The sequence below is a fragment of the Penaeus chinensis genome, chromosome 25 (assembly GCF_019202785.1).
Source record: "Penaeus chinensis breed Huanghai No. 1 chromosome 25, ASM1920278v2, whole genome shotgun sequence".
Taxonomy (NCBI): Eukaryota; Metazoa; Arthropoda; class Malacostraca; order Decapoda; family Penaeidae; genus Penaeus; species Penaeus chinensis.
Window position 1 is genome coordinate 13,156,841 of NC_061843.1, and position 12,500 is coordinate 13,169,340.

General features: G+C 31.6%; 1 protein-coding gene across 5 annotated transcripts in view; it reads right to left on the reverse strand.

The window, feature by feature from the left end:
• LOC125038702 (metallophosphoesterase 1-like) overlaps positions 1-12,500 on the reverse strand; it is a 31,521-nt gene that overhangs the window by 17,639 nt on the left and 1,382 nt on the right. For 4 of the 5 annotated variants that reach the window (XM_047632270.1, XM_047632267.1, XM_047632268.1 and 1 more), the window contains exons 2-3: positions 1,381-1,536; positions 398-534 (exon numbers count right to left, since the gene is read on the reverse strand). In XM_047632270.1, coding sequence (XP_047488226.1) covers positions 398-534; positions 1,381-1,515 — 272 coding nt within the window. In that variant the 5' untranslated portion in view covers positions 1,516-1,536. The remainder of the gene's footprint in view (positions 1-397; positions 535-1,380; positions 1,537-12,500) is intronic. The other variant, XM_047632271.1, reaches the window with a different exon arrangement.

The window sequence follows — 12,500 nt, forward strand, 5'->3', positions numbered from 1 at the left end:
AGAGAGAGAGAGAGAGAGAGAGAGTTTAGTTTTGTTTGATTCCATTTATTACAATGGATATTCTTGGTGTTACATACTGTCTATTGCATTTTTGCTTCTAAACTATCCCCTGTGTGCAAGGAATGGCCGGGGTTACCATCCACTGGTGGCGAGGGATTCGAACGCAGGTCCGCAAGATTGCTAGACGAGAACGCTACCTCTGCACCACACAGCACACACAGGAGAGAGAGAGAAAGGAGAGAGAGAGAGAAAGGAGAGAGAGAGAAAGAGAGAGAAAGGAGAGGGAGATATAGACTAAATGAGAAAGTATGACAAAATATGCTAGCCCCAAAAATAGAGAAATCTCACACACCACTTTGGCACTTCAATCCAAAACAAAAAGCCTCAGTTTCCATACCTTCGTAGCTTATCAAACCAGTGGCCATTTCTCGTTCCAAGCAAGTGAGTGTCAGCCAAGACCATAACGTGCAATGGACTTGCATCATTTTTAATGTCTCGGACACTTAACTCATGATCAAGTTCTGGCCAATGACACTGTGAACACAAAAGAAAAAAGCTAAAGAAATTAATAATCAAGAAACAAAGTAAAGGAAATTTGGACTCTCACTTTCAGAGGATTATGTGTATATTTACCTCCAGTTATTAGGTTGCTGATCAATTCAATATTTGAATTCCATGTATCAGCAAAAATATTAAAGATCACCCACCAATATTAAATCTCACATTCCTAAAATCAACGACTGAAAATCTTAGCACTTTTGGTTGTCAGAAAACACTACTTGGTAAATGTTTATAGTTGTGCTCTACACACAGAGAAAACATAATAAAGCAATAAATATATGTATGGGAAAATTTGATATATAAACATCTTATTAACAATAACAAACACTACAATATGAGTAATAATGATGATAATAACTGAAATAATAGTATATGACAATAATCATAACAATAATAATAATAACAATAATGATAATAACAATAAGAAGATTAATAATAATAATAATAACAATAATGATAGTAACAATATGAAGATTAATAATAATAATAATAACAATAACAAGAATTAGGATAAGTATAATAACTTTAACTAAAACTATATCTATAATCATAACTATAACTAAAACTATCTATAATCATAACTATAACTAAAACTATATCTATAATCATAACTATAACTAAAACTATATCTATAATCATAACTATAACAACAACTACAATAACAATGATAAAAATAATAATATCTTATATCAATTAAGTAACATGCAAATGATAAATAAATTAATAGATAAAACATATATAAACAAATCATATGAAAATATAAAATAGTCATATACACTAACAAAACTAATTAACAGAGAGTCTGTGTTAAGCACTCACTTGAAACAACACAACATAATAGTGCAGGAATTCACAATAGCACATCACACTCGCAAGCGCTGCAGCAACTTTTCCTATTAGCCGCACATTGAGGATATATTTGCTGCGTCTCAGCACCATCATCCAAGATTTCATTCACATGATCTAATCTCTGTCCTGATGTTGAATACAAGGAGAGTGAATTAAGGCATATTAAATATGAATGTCTTTTAGCTTACATTCAAATAACATAACTAATACCAATGCTACAAAACTAAGAAAAAAGTATAAGCATATCAAATAAAAAATATAAATATCTATAGATACACAGCTTGATAAAGACTTAAAGCAGATGATTGAACAGATAAACAGAAATATATAGAAATGTGTACTTTATGCTCAAAGATCAATATTTACAAAATTCTAAAGTTTGAATAACTATAATCCCCTAAATAAAATATCTATATAAAGGCCATTTAAGTACAAAACATGCATCTGTATTTTGTATATGAAACAGTTAAGTTCTAGTAATTAAACCAAAATGTAAATGTTTTTGTGATATTTTGAATGCTACAGTTATGAAAAAATAAATAATTATTTTGACATGTGACATTCTTTACATGCGTATAACCTTTGGTATTCATAAGATGTAGCTACTTATTTTTTTGTTTTGAACAAGCTGATACAAATTATTTTGGCATATATTCTTGCTTGTTACCTTGATTATTAGCTCTATAATTTAAAAATTACATTATCACATTGTGCAACTGTAGAATAACAGTTGTATACTGTGGTCCCTCAAGTATATATAATGATAAATTGCACTGTAGAGTCTGAAAATCAGTTTAGTTCACAAACTTTTTTAATCTCATGCTGCCGGGGAATATGAACAAAAAATGGGGAAAATACTGTGCCCATTTTCTATATTTTTTTTGTGAAATGTCTGCCACAGATGGCTCTGCTAGTGCTTATTAGTAGACCTTGTGACCATACGTGATTTGAATTGGCGGGAAAAACGTATTTTTTACTAGTGCTATGAATATTGATGGTGTTATTTTTATTATAAACATTATAATTATTATAATGCTTTTTAATATTAGTAACAGCAAAATAAGATAACGTAAAATATTTGTAAATCAAAGAAAAGGGTGAACGGGCAAGACAGGCAGTACTCGTAACTGGCTCATTAGTACAAGTATAGCCATCCATGTGTAAAAACAATCAAACAAGTACTAACAGTGGGCATAGCATGTGTCTACCCGTCGTACCCGTCGGCAAGGGGTTAAATTGGCAGGCTGTTTTTCCATCTTTATTTTAATGTAATGGATGCTGTGAGTGTAAGTTGTGTATCTTTTCCTGTTTGGCATTTTTCTTTCAGCTTCAAGACAAGAAAGGATTATTTCATATATCCCGCTACTTCATTCTACACAATAGGCCTTTTCTATGTGTCTGCTTGCCAACTTATTCCTTTCCAAGCCATCTAATATTACTACATTCATTATCCCATCATGTATAATTGTCATTATAATCATAATTATTAATTATGGGTAATATTAAAGTCGCTGACCTTGGACTATTGGCAGCTATTGATGCATTTAGCAGTAAGGTGAAGCCTTGTGTCTAGAGATTTGTTAGACAAACACTCAGATCCACAATTTTGGGAGTCTGTAAGGAAAACCTGCACAGTTGATACATGCTTGCAACAAAGACCTTCAAATCACCCAAGGTTATACATTTTACATATCTTGCTAGCACAACTCATGACCCTGAGCTGTAAGACCAGGAAGTCAACAAAGACATTCACTTGGTGACAAGAGTCATGAACTCTTTCAGTTAAAAGTATCTAAATATTGTTGATTTTGCTCTACAGAAGCAAAACCTGGACTCTATTCTGTGCTTTGGAACCATAACTTGATATATTTTGCAGGTTTTTTCACTGGAAAGACAATATACTCAACAAGTATCTACACTGTGACACCTGTTACACAAACTGGGATATCCAACTTAGCCTACAGCTTATGGACACTTGGCTCATTTTCTTCAAGTTGATTCCACTCATTAGGCTGTCTCCTCTTAACATAATCCTGGAAAGGGGAGGCCCATGGGATAAACAAACAAAAGAGGGGTAGAAGGTGTCAACAATAAGTAGCAAGTTCTGGATGGTATACTTTTAGCTGGGGAGTAAACATCCGCCCTTGAAAGGAACCGCAGCATAAAAGGAGACATTCATAAGACAGAAAGGGAGAGACACAGCAGACAGACCAAGCCACACAGGGGTCCAGCATCACCACCTTGTCTTCGACCCGGAGGACATGGGGCTCTCCTGGGGGTTCTCATATTTATCTTCAACAATAAACCAGCAAGCTTAGACCCCTTTCATTGACCCGCCCACATCCATCTCTCGTTTCACTCATATTCTGGTGACAGTGGTGTTCCCATCTCACCTCTTGATTACAGGGGGTACTTGAAGAAGAGGATGGATATCGGCAAATACTTAGAATGTTGAGTGAATAGGAATGAAGGGTGGATGAGGGAGTGGAGCATTCTCTTGGGTCATGTTCAGGAAGTTTTGGATGTCTTCAAGGGTTTCTGGAGGGGAGTTGGGTGGGGATGTCTGAGAAACAAGGGTTTTTTTATATAGAGGAGAGGAGGGAATAGATATCTGAGGATCAGAGGGAGAGGTGGATGTGGGAGAGGATGGGATAGGAGATGGGGTGGAATGTTTAGCTTATCTGGTGTGACAGGTAGAGTGAGAAGGAGGGAGAACTGTCACTTTAATTGCCTTAGAGTGAACACATGAAAATCTTGAACTTGAGTGAAGTGAAGTTTAAGAACATTAAATGGACACAGATTTAAACCCAGATCCAGGAGTAAACCCTGGAATCTTAAAAGAAATGGACTAGGACTCACAAACAAATAGAAGACCTAGAGAAGAAAGTGATAGTGAAGAAAATCCAGATCCCAAATTTCCCCGGAGACACAAAAACGGCAGAAACTTAGAAGAACCTAAACCACCCAAAGGGAACAACAAACATAAGACAAAACCATAATAATCTGAATCCTCAAACTTTAATAACCCAATGAAATTAACTGAAGCAATAAATAAATCAATATTCCAAAAATATATAGTATAGGACACTCTAAGAGTACTTGGAACAGGAAAGGCAATAAGAACTGAAGTTAAGAATTTGACAAAATTACCTCCTCCAAACAAGACAAATAAACTTGGTGACTGGTACATAAACTGCAAACAGCCCGCCTCAAACAAAAACATAGACTGCTCATATGACACAATATATCAAGTTGATATAGAACTAGACAACAAAGAAATAAAAGACAAACTAAGACCACTGCTAGATCACACTAATGAAATAATAGAAGTAATCAGCATTAATAAAATCAACAAGGGGCTCTACCAGAAAGAGTTGCCATAGGACATACATTGTATAACAACAGTATACCTCCCCAATCCCAAAATGCTACGAATGTATCAGATATGGCCATGGAATCATAACCTGTAAGGAAAATTTAACCATGATTACAAACATTGCACAAATAATCCCTACTGCTTTTACTGCCATGTGAACCATCCACCAAATACAAATGCATGTAAAATACATAGAATGGCAAAACAAATAAACAACCAAAACATAACGACCAATACCATAAACATTAAGAAACAATTTCATGAATTAAAACTCCTCAAACAAAATCACAATAACTCCAACATAAACCACACACAAACCCCAACACTAAATCATTCACAAACCCCAACACAAAAGCACAACAAAAAATACCCACAAACAATGAAAATACAAAGACACCCTCACACACTCAACAAACAGAATCCAACACAATTCAGACTTATGCTCAAACCATCAGTCAACCCCACAGCCTGCCAGCTGGACAGAAAACCCAGACAGAAGAAAAGATGCCAGAGTCAAACAAAAATCAGTTAGATTTAACTATAACACCAAAACAGAGAACCCAAACAAAAAATAATGAACCTCCCCAGAATGTAATCAGAAAACCCAACAGCAAACAAATAAAATAAGTGTCCAATAACTTGGACACTTCCAACTTCATTTAAAATTAAAGAATCACAGAAAGAAATACAAAATAAAAATAAAGAAGACATCTCATGGACAGAAACAATGAAAGATACAATAACAATAACAAATATTATAAACAACATAAACTCAGAAAAAATCATTATAGAACTAATAGCCAAGGCAATAAAAAATAATAATTCCAATATTTAATAAAATCATGTTAGTACTCTATGAATTTGATCATTTTTGGAACACAAGATCAGTAAATAACAAAAGCATTGATTTAAACCACCTGATAAACAAAGAAAAAACAGATGTACTCGCATTATGCGAAACCGGGTTGAAAAATAAAGATAATTTTAACTTAAAGAATTTTAAAACAATAAGAGATGACAGACCAAAACAAATAGGAGGAGGACTTAGTTATTTGTATAAAAGAAATATACAATATAAACAAATAAATTTAAGAAACAGATTAAAACACAAAATAGAAGCCATGGGAATAAAGATTAGTTATAAAAATAATTGGATGAACATTTTATTAATTTACAATCCTAGCAATAACCTAAGCCAAAATGACATAGAATATTATACAGGACAAGTAAATGACCCAAAACTAATAATAGGAGATTTCAATGCACATCATGAGAGCCTTTATCATGCAAACAAAACAGATAAAAGTCTATCTGAATTAATAGCAGAAAATAATATAATGTTATTAAATCCTCCTGGCTAAATCACCGGAATAGACCCTATAAATGCAAAGGAATCTTGAACATCGAACACTAAGCCACTTAGAAATCAAAACAGGACCAAACATGGGAAGTGACCACTTACTAGTATGGGATAACACCATACAAAAGTCATTCAAAAGAAAAAAATGGAAGTTCAATAACTTCCATATCAAAAAGAATAAAATAACAGATACAAAATATATAAATTCATTAAATGAATTGAAAGCCCTTATAAAAACAAAGGACACAGTAATTCATGATGCACTAGTAATAAAAATGGCTAACCCTGGAATAAAAGGTAACTTACTAAAATGGATACATAATTTTTAAAAGAATGTTCCAAATAAAAATAGGAAACCAAAATTTTGTGTAAGGAACAATACTGAGTGGTGTTCCACAAGGATCCCTGTTATGTCCAACACTCTTCAACATCACCTAAACGAAGCCATAAACAATATTGAAAAAGGTTTAAAACAAGTAAAAGAATGGGCGGACACCTGGGATCTAAAAATAGATTTAACAAAAAGCAAGCTCTTATATTTCACTAACAAAAGAAAAATACAGCTACCAAAAATCAAAATATATAATGTAGAACTAGAATTTACAGATAGTCAAGACATCCTGGGTAAAAAATTTGACTAGCCAAAACTAAAATGGACAAAACACAGAGAAAACTTCAAAGTAAAATCTATTAACAGAATAAATATAATGAAAAATATCCTCATATAACTGGGGAGCAAAAAGAGAAGGCCTAATAAAATTCAAATTTCTACAATATCTATGTAAAACCAAAAATAGAATATGGTCTGGAAAAATATGGAACAGCAAAAGAAAAAAAAAAAGGATTTAAAAAATTAGGAACGATACAAAACACAGCTCTGAGAATATCAACAGGATGCTTTAAATCTACTCCAATATCATTCCAAGACCTAACAAACAAACCTTCAATAACTGACAAAACAAATGAATTAGCTTGCATACAGCTAGTAAAATTATTGGAAAAAACAAAAAGCATGTCAGTAAAAGAACTAATAGTAAAAAACATCAAAGGATACAATTACAACAAAGATAAAAAGTCACTGAAACTTGCAAAAAACTAAAAATCAATATAAATATTAATGAAGCTCAAAATATAACTGGATGGATCAAAATAAAAGAACTACAATCAACGTCAGCAGTAATTTATATAGAAAAACCAAACACACAACAGTTTGGAAATTACAAAAAAAAAAACACTCACATCATAGAAGCAGAATTATATTCAATAAAACAAGGGCTGAACTATATAAAGAATAACAAACTAACAAATACAGTAATCTTCACAGATTTACTCTCGGCAATCTTAACACTAAAAAACACAAACCCAAAAATTATAAACAAATTACATATGAAACACAAAAACTAATTTACACTTTAACAAAACAAAACAAAAATATCAATACAATGGATCCCAGCACATAAAAGCATAACTGGAAATGAAATTGTAGATCTTGCTGCAAAGAAAGCTCATGAATTAGAAAATTCCATAACCATTACCCAAGATTCTAACAACATAATAAAAGACATAAAAAAAGAAAAAATCAAAAGACAATGGGGAGAACAGTTACAAAAAACCCTAATCACAAAAACCCATTCCCTCAAAGATAACACCTCACAATCATGGTCTAGATCAGAAAACAGAAAATTAGATACTTAGTAAACATACAAGATTGATAAATGACCTACACAGACTAAATTTAGAAACTGATCCAAATTGCAGATGGTGCAAACATCCAGAAGAAACAAATGAGCAATTAACATTACAATGCCCAAAATTCCATCCTAACAGAACCAAATTATTAGAGGCATTAAACAAAGATAGAAATAACCAACCAAATATCTCTCTACAGGGGAAAACTAACCTCCTGCTATGATGGACTACATACTGAGACATAAAAATCTTCTTACAAAGATCAAGAATAATTAACATATAGGAGAACCTTCCAAACCTTCATGGAGTGAACATCCAAAATCACTTTATACTTTGAGTGCAGTGAACATAAAATTAATTAATATAGGAGAACCGTCCAAACCTTCATGGAGTGAACGTCCAAAATCACTTTATACTTTGAGTGCAGTGAACATAAGATTAATTAATGGACGATGAACTTAATCCAGAACCAGGAGAAAAGCCTGGAACTCAAAATGAAATGATTTATGATTCCCAATCAAATAGAAGACCAAGAGAAAATAGTGACAATGAACAAGACCCAAAGCCCAAGCTTCCAAGAAAACATGAAACCAGCAGGAATGGCACAGAAGCTCAACCGACCACATCTGAAGACCCAACAGTAAACAGGCAAGATAACCCTAATGTTATCATTATAAGGTTAGCAGTTGAAACAAAAACATTAAATTTCAATAATCCCATAAAATTAACAGAATCAATAAACAAATCAGAATTTCTAAAATATATCATTGAAGACTCCCTAAGAGTACTGGGAACAGGGAAAGCTATCAGATTCGAACTCAAAGATATCAACAAACTAAGACCTCTTAATCAAATTCAGAATCTGGGAGAATGGAAACTCGTATGCAAACAACCAGCCTCCAGTAAGAATATAGGCTGTTCTTATGAAACCATTTTCCTTGTTGAGACAGACCTAAGCTCTGAGTAAATAAAAGAAAAAATAAGAACAATCAGTGGAAAAAAATAGCAATAGGGCATACCTTATACAAAGTCAATCAGTATACTTTCCCAATTCCAAAATGTTATAATTGTCTCAGATATGGCCATGGGATAATGACATGTAAAAACAAAATACCATGTAGTAAATGTTGCGAATTCAATCAGTTACAAAGATTGTACAAATACAGAATATTACTTCTATTGCTAAGAAAATCATGCACCAAATACAAGCATATGAAAAATGCACAAGGAGGCACAAAAAATTAAACATCAAAAACATAACACCAAACAACTTAGATATAAAGAGACAGTTCCAAGGACTAAAACCAATACAAATGGAAATGCAAATGAAACCATTCCAATTTCACCAGTAAATAACCAGACCACAACAAATAATATAAACAAACAACAAGTTAAAAAGAAAACAAACTCATAAACAAAAGAACAGACTACACTAACAACATATGCTCAAACATTAAACCAATCTCGGAGTTTAACTTTGGAACACAGAACACCCAAAAGAAGAAAAACACAAAGTACAGACAACAAAAAAAATGACAAAAAACACATGCCAGAAAAAACAAACAAACAAACAAAGAATATTCAAGGGGAAAACAAAACAACCCAAACCAATCACTCACTAAACTCTCATTCCAAAATGATTCCAATGAATTAGAATATTATATAAAACAAATTGATGACCCAAAAATAATCATACAAGATTTTAGTCATATTAGTTGGAATCCAAAATCAAAAGCAAAATTGGCAAAAAAGACTGGCAAAAGTATATTCGAAATCACTAATCAAAATAATATAATTGTAATAACAACACCAGGCCTAGCAACAAGAATAGGTCCTCAAATTGTGCGAATGAAACAACAATAGACCTGGTATCAGCAACACCATCGCTAACTCATTTAGAAGTAGAAACAGGCCCAAATCTAGGAAGTGACCATCTTCCTATAATTATAAAAGATAATAATCTAATGAAAGCTACTCATTCCAAAGAAAAAAAAAAGGAGCTATACAGAAGAAGGATGGAATAGATTTCAGAGAGAATTGATGGATACAGATATAGAGAACATAAACTTCTTAAATTAAATAATAGACCTTTTAAAAGACACAGGATGAAAATGTTTTAAATTTGAAAAGAATATCAATAAAAACATACCAAATAAACCATGGTAGAATGAGATATGTGCTGAAATAGTAAAACTAAGAAATAGAGCATTTAATAACCGGAGGAAAAAAATGAATAAAGATAATCAAATAGATTATAAAATATTAGTAATAAAAACATGACAAATGATAGAAAGAGAGAAAAGAGAATCGTGGGAAAATTTTTGTACCACATTAGATTTTAAAACTCCTCGAAAAAAAGGAATCTGGAATTTCTTTTTAAAAATAACAGGGAAAAAAATTATAACTAAATTTCCACTAATAAAGAATGATCTCCCAGTATCAGAAATGCCAAAAAACTAACACTATTCAAAAAAGAATATGAAAATGCAGTAAATAAGATTTCCATGAAAAAATATTGACAGATGAAGAGAGAGAGATTATTTAACCCCACAAATAGTATAGAATTAAATAAAGAAATATAGATTAATGAATTGACTTCAGTCATAAGAAATACTAAAATAGATAAAGCCTATGGCCCATACATAATGCCATACAAATTTTATAAATATGCTCCAGAAAAAATAATAAAGAAAATATTAAAACAAATCAATCATTACTGGAATAAAGGAGAATATCCCCAAGAATTTTAAAATCCAATAAATAAACCTGGCAAAAACCCATCAGAGACAAAATCTTTTAGATTAATCAGTAGAATAACAACTCTGGGAAATATTTCAAAAATATAATAATAAAGAGATTAAATTGGTGGCTAGAAATAAACAACAAGTTAGATTAAGACCTAACAGGTTTTAGACCTAATAAAAGTACAACAGATGCTCTACAAGTAATAGACGCATATATAAGTAATGTAATCAAAGAGAAAAAATATGCATTACTAGCCTGTATAGATATAGAAAAAGCATTCAACACAGTTAACCATAATGCTTTATTAACAAAAATGTCAAATTTAGGAATTACAGGTATTTCATTATACTTCACTTACAATTTTCTTAAAGAAAGAATTTTCCTAATAAAAATATATCTAAAAAAGGGCTCCCCATTAAGCCTGACATTGTTTAATATAATGATAACTGACCTAAAATTACCAGGAAGCGTAAATAAAATAATATCTGCAGATGATATAACCTTAATAACCCTAAATAATGATCTGACGGAAGCATCAAATAATCTAGAAAGAGCTTTAAAACATCTTAAAGAATGGGCTACCACATGGGATCTAAAGATAAACTTAACAAAAAGTAAAATAATGTGATTTACACATAAAAAGATAAGAAGATAACTCTCTGTGAGAGTTAAATCTTGGGCTTGGAGTATTAGGTGTTCTATAGTTTCTTCTTTGTGTTGGCACCATCTGCATGTTGGGTCTATCTCTATTTTTATTATATATAGATGCTGTTTTAATCTTGTGTGTAAATAAAAATAGATGATGAAGAAATGGATTTTACAAATCTTAGGATTAAGATTTGATGCACCAAGACTAAACTGGAGAGAGCATGTTGAAAATGTAAAGATAAATTTTTAAAAAAGAATAGATCTTCATAGACATGGGGTGCAAATAAAGAAACACCACTAAGATTTTATAAAAAAAAATATCAAACCTAAAATAGAATATGGAATATCCATTTATGGAAATGCACAAAAAAGTAGTAATAAATAATATCAAAGAATATAATTCAAGTAAAGGTAAAAGATTATTAACCTACAGGGCATTAGAAACCTGTTAAGAATTAAAACTCAACATAACAACTAATATAGTATAGAATATAACCCCAGTACTACCATGGTATGATATTTCACAATATGTAGAAACTCAGTTCATGAACAACAAACCAAAAGATCTTTCAGAACAAATAATCAAAAAACAGTTTCTGATGTTAGAAAATATAACAGAGAGAGAACAGCAAAAAAAAAAATCACAGATGGTTCAAAAATAAAGGAACCAGATTCAGTTTCAGCAGCAATATATATTCAAAATGCAAACATTACTAAAATCTGGAAGCTACCAACAATACAAATATCACTGAAGCAGAGCTATTTGCAATAAAACAGGGACTGCAATATATTCAGAACAATAAAATATCAAACTCAGTAATCTTCACATTCATATTCAGCATTACAATTAATAATAAACCACAGACCCAAAAAACACAAACATATCACTTATGAAATACAACAAACAACACACACATTATCAAAACAGAAACAGAACATCAAATTACAGTGGATCCCATCACATAAAGGCATTGGTGGCAATGAAATTGTAGATCAAGCAGCAAAAAGATCACACGAAATAACAAATCCTACTGCCATAACAAAAGATATTAACAATGTGAAAAAAAAAAAAAAAAAACAGAAAAACATGGGAAGAACAACTAACAGAAATATTAGACACAAATAAACTATTATATCAAAGATAACAAACCTAATCAATGGACATGATAAACAAACATCTAGTTTTTTGTTTTTTGATCTTGTATAAAAACGAAACACGCAAGACTAAAACAGCATCTATATATAATAAAAATAGAGATAGACCCAACATGC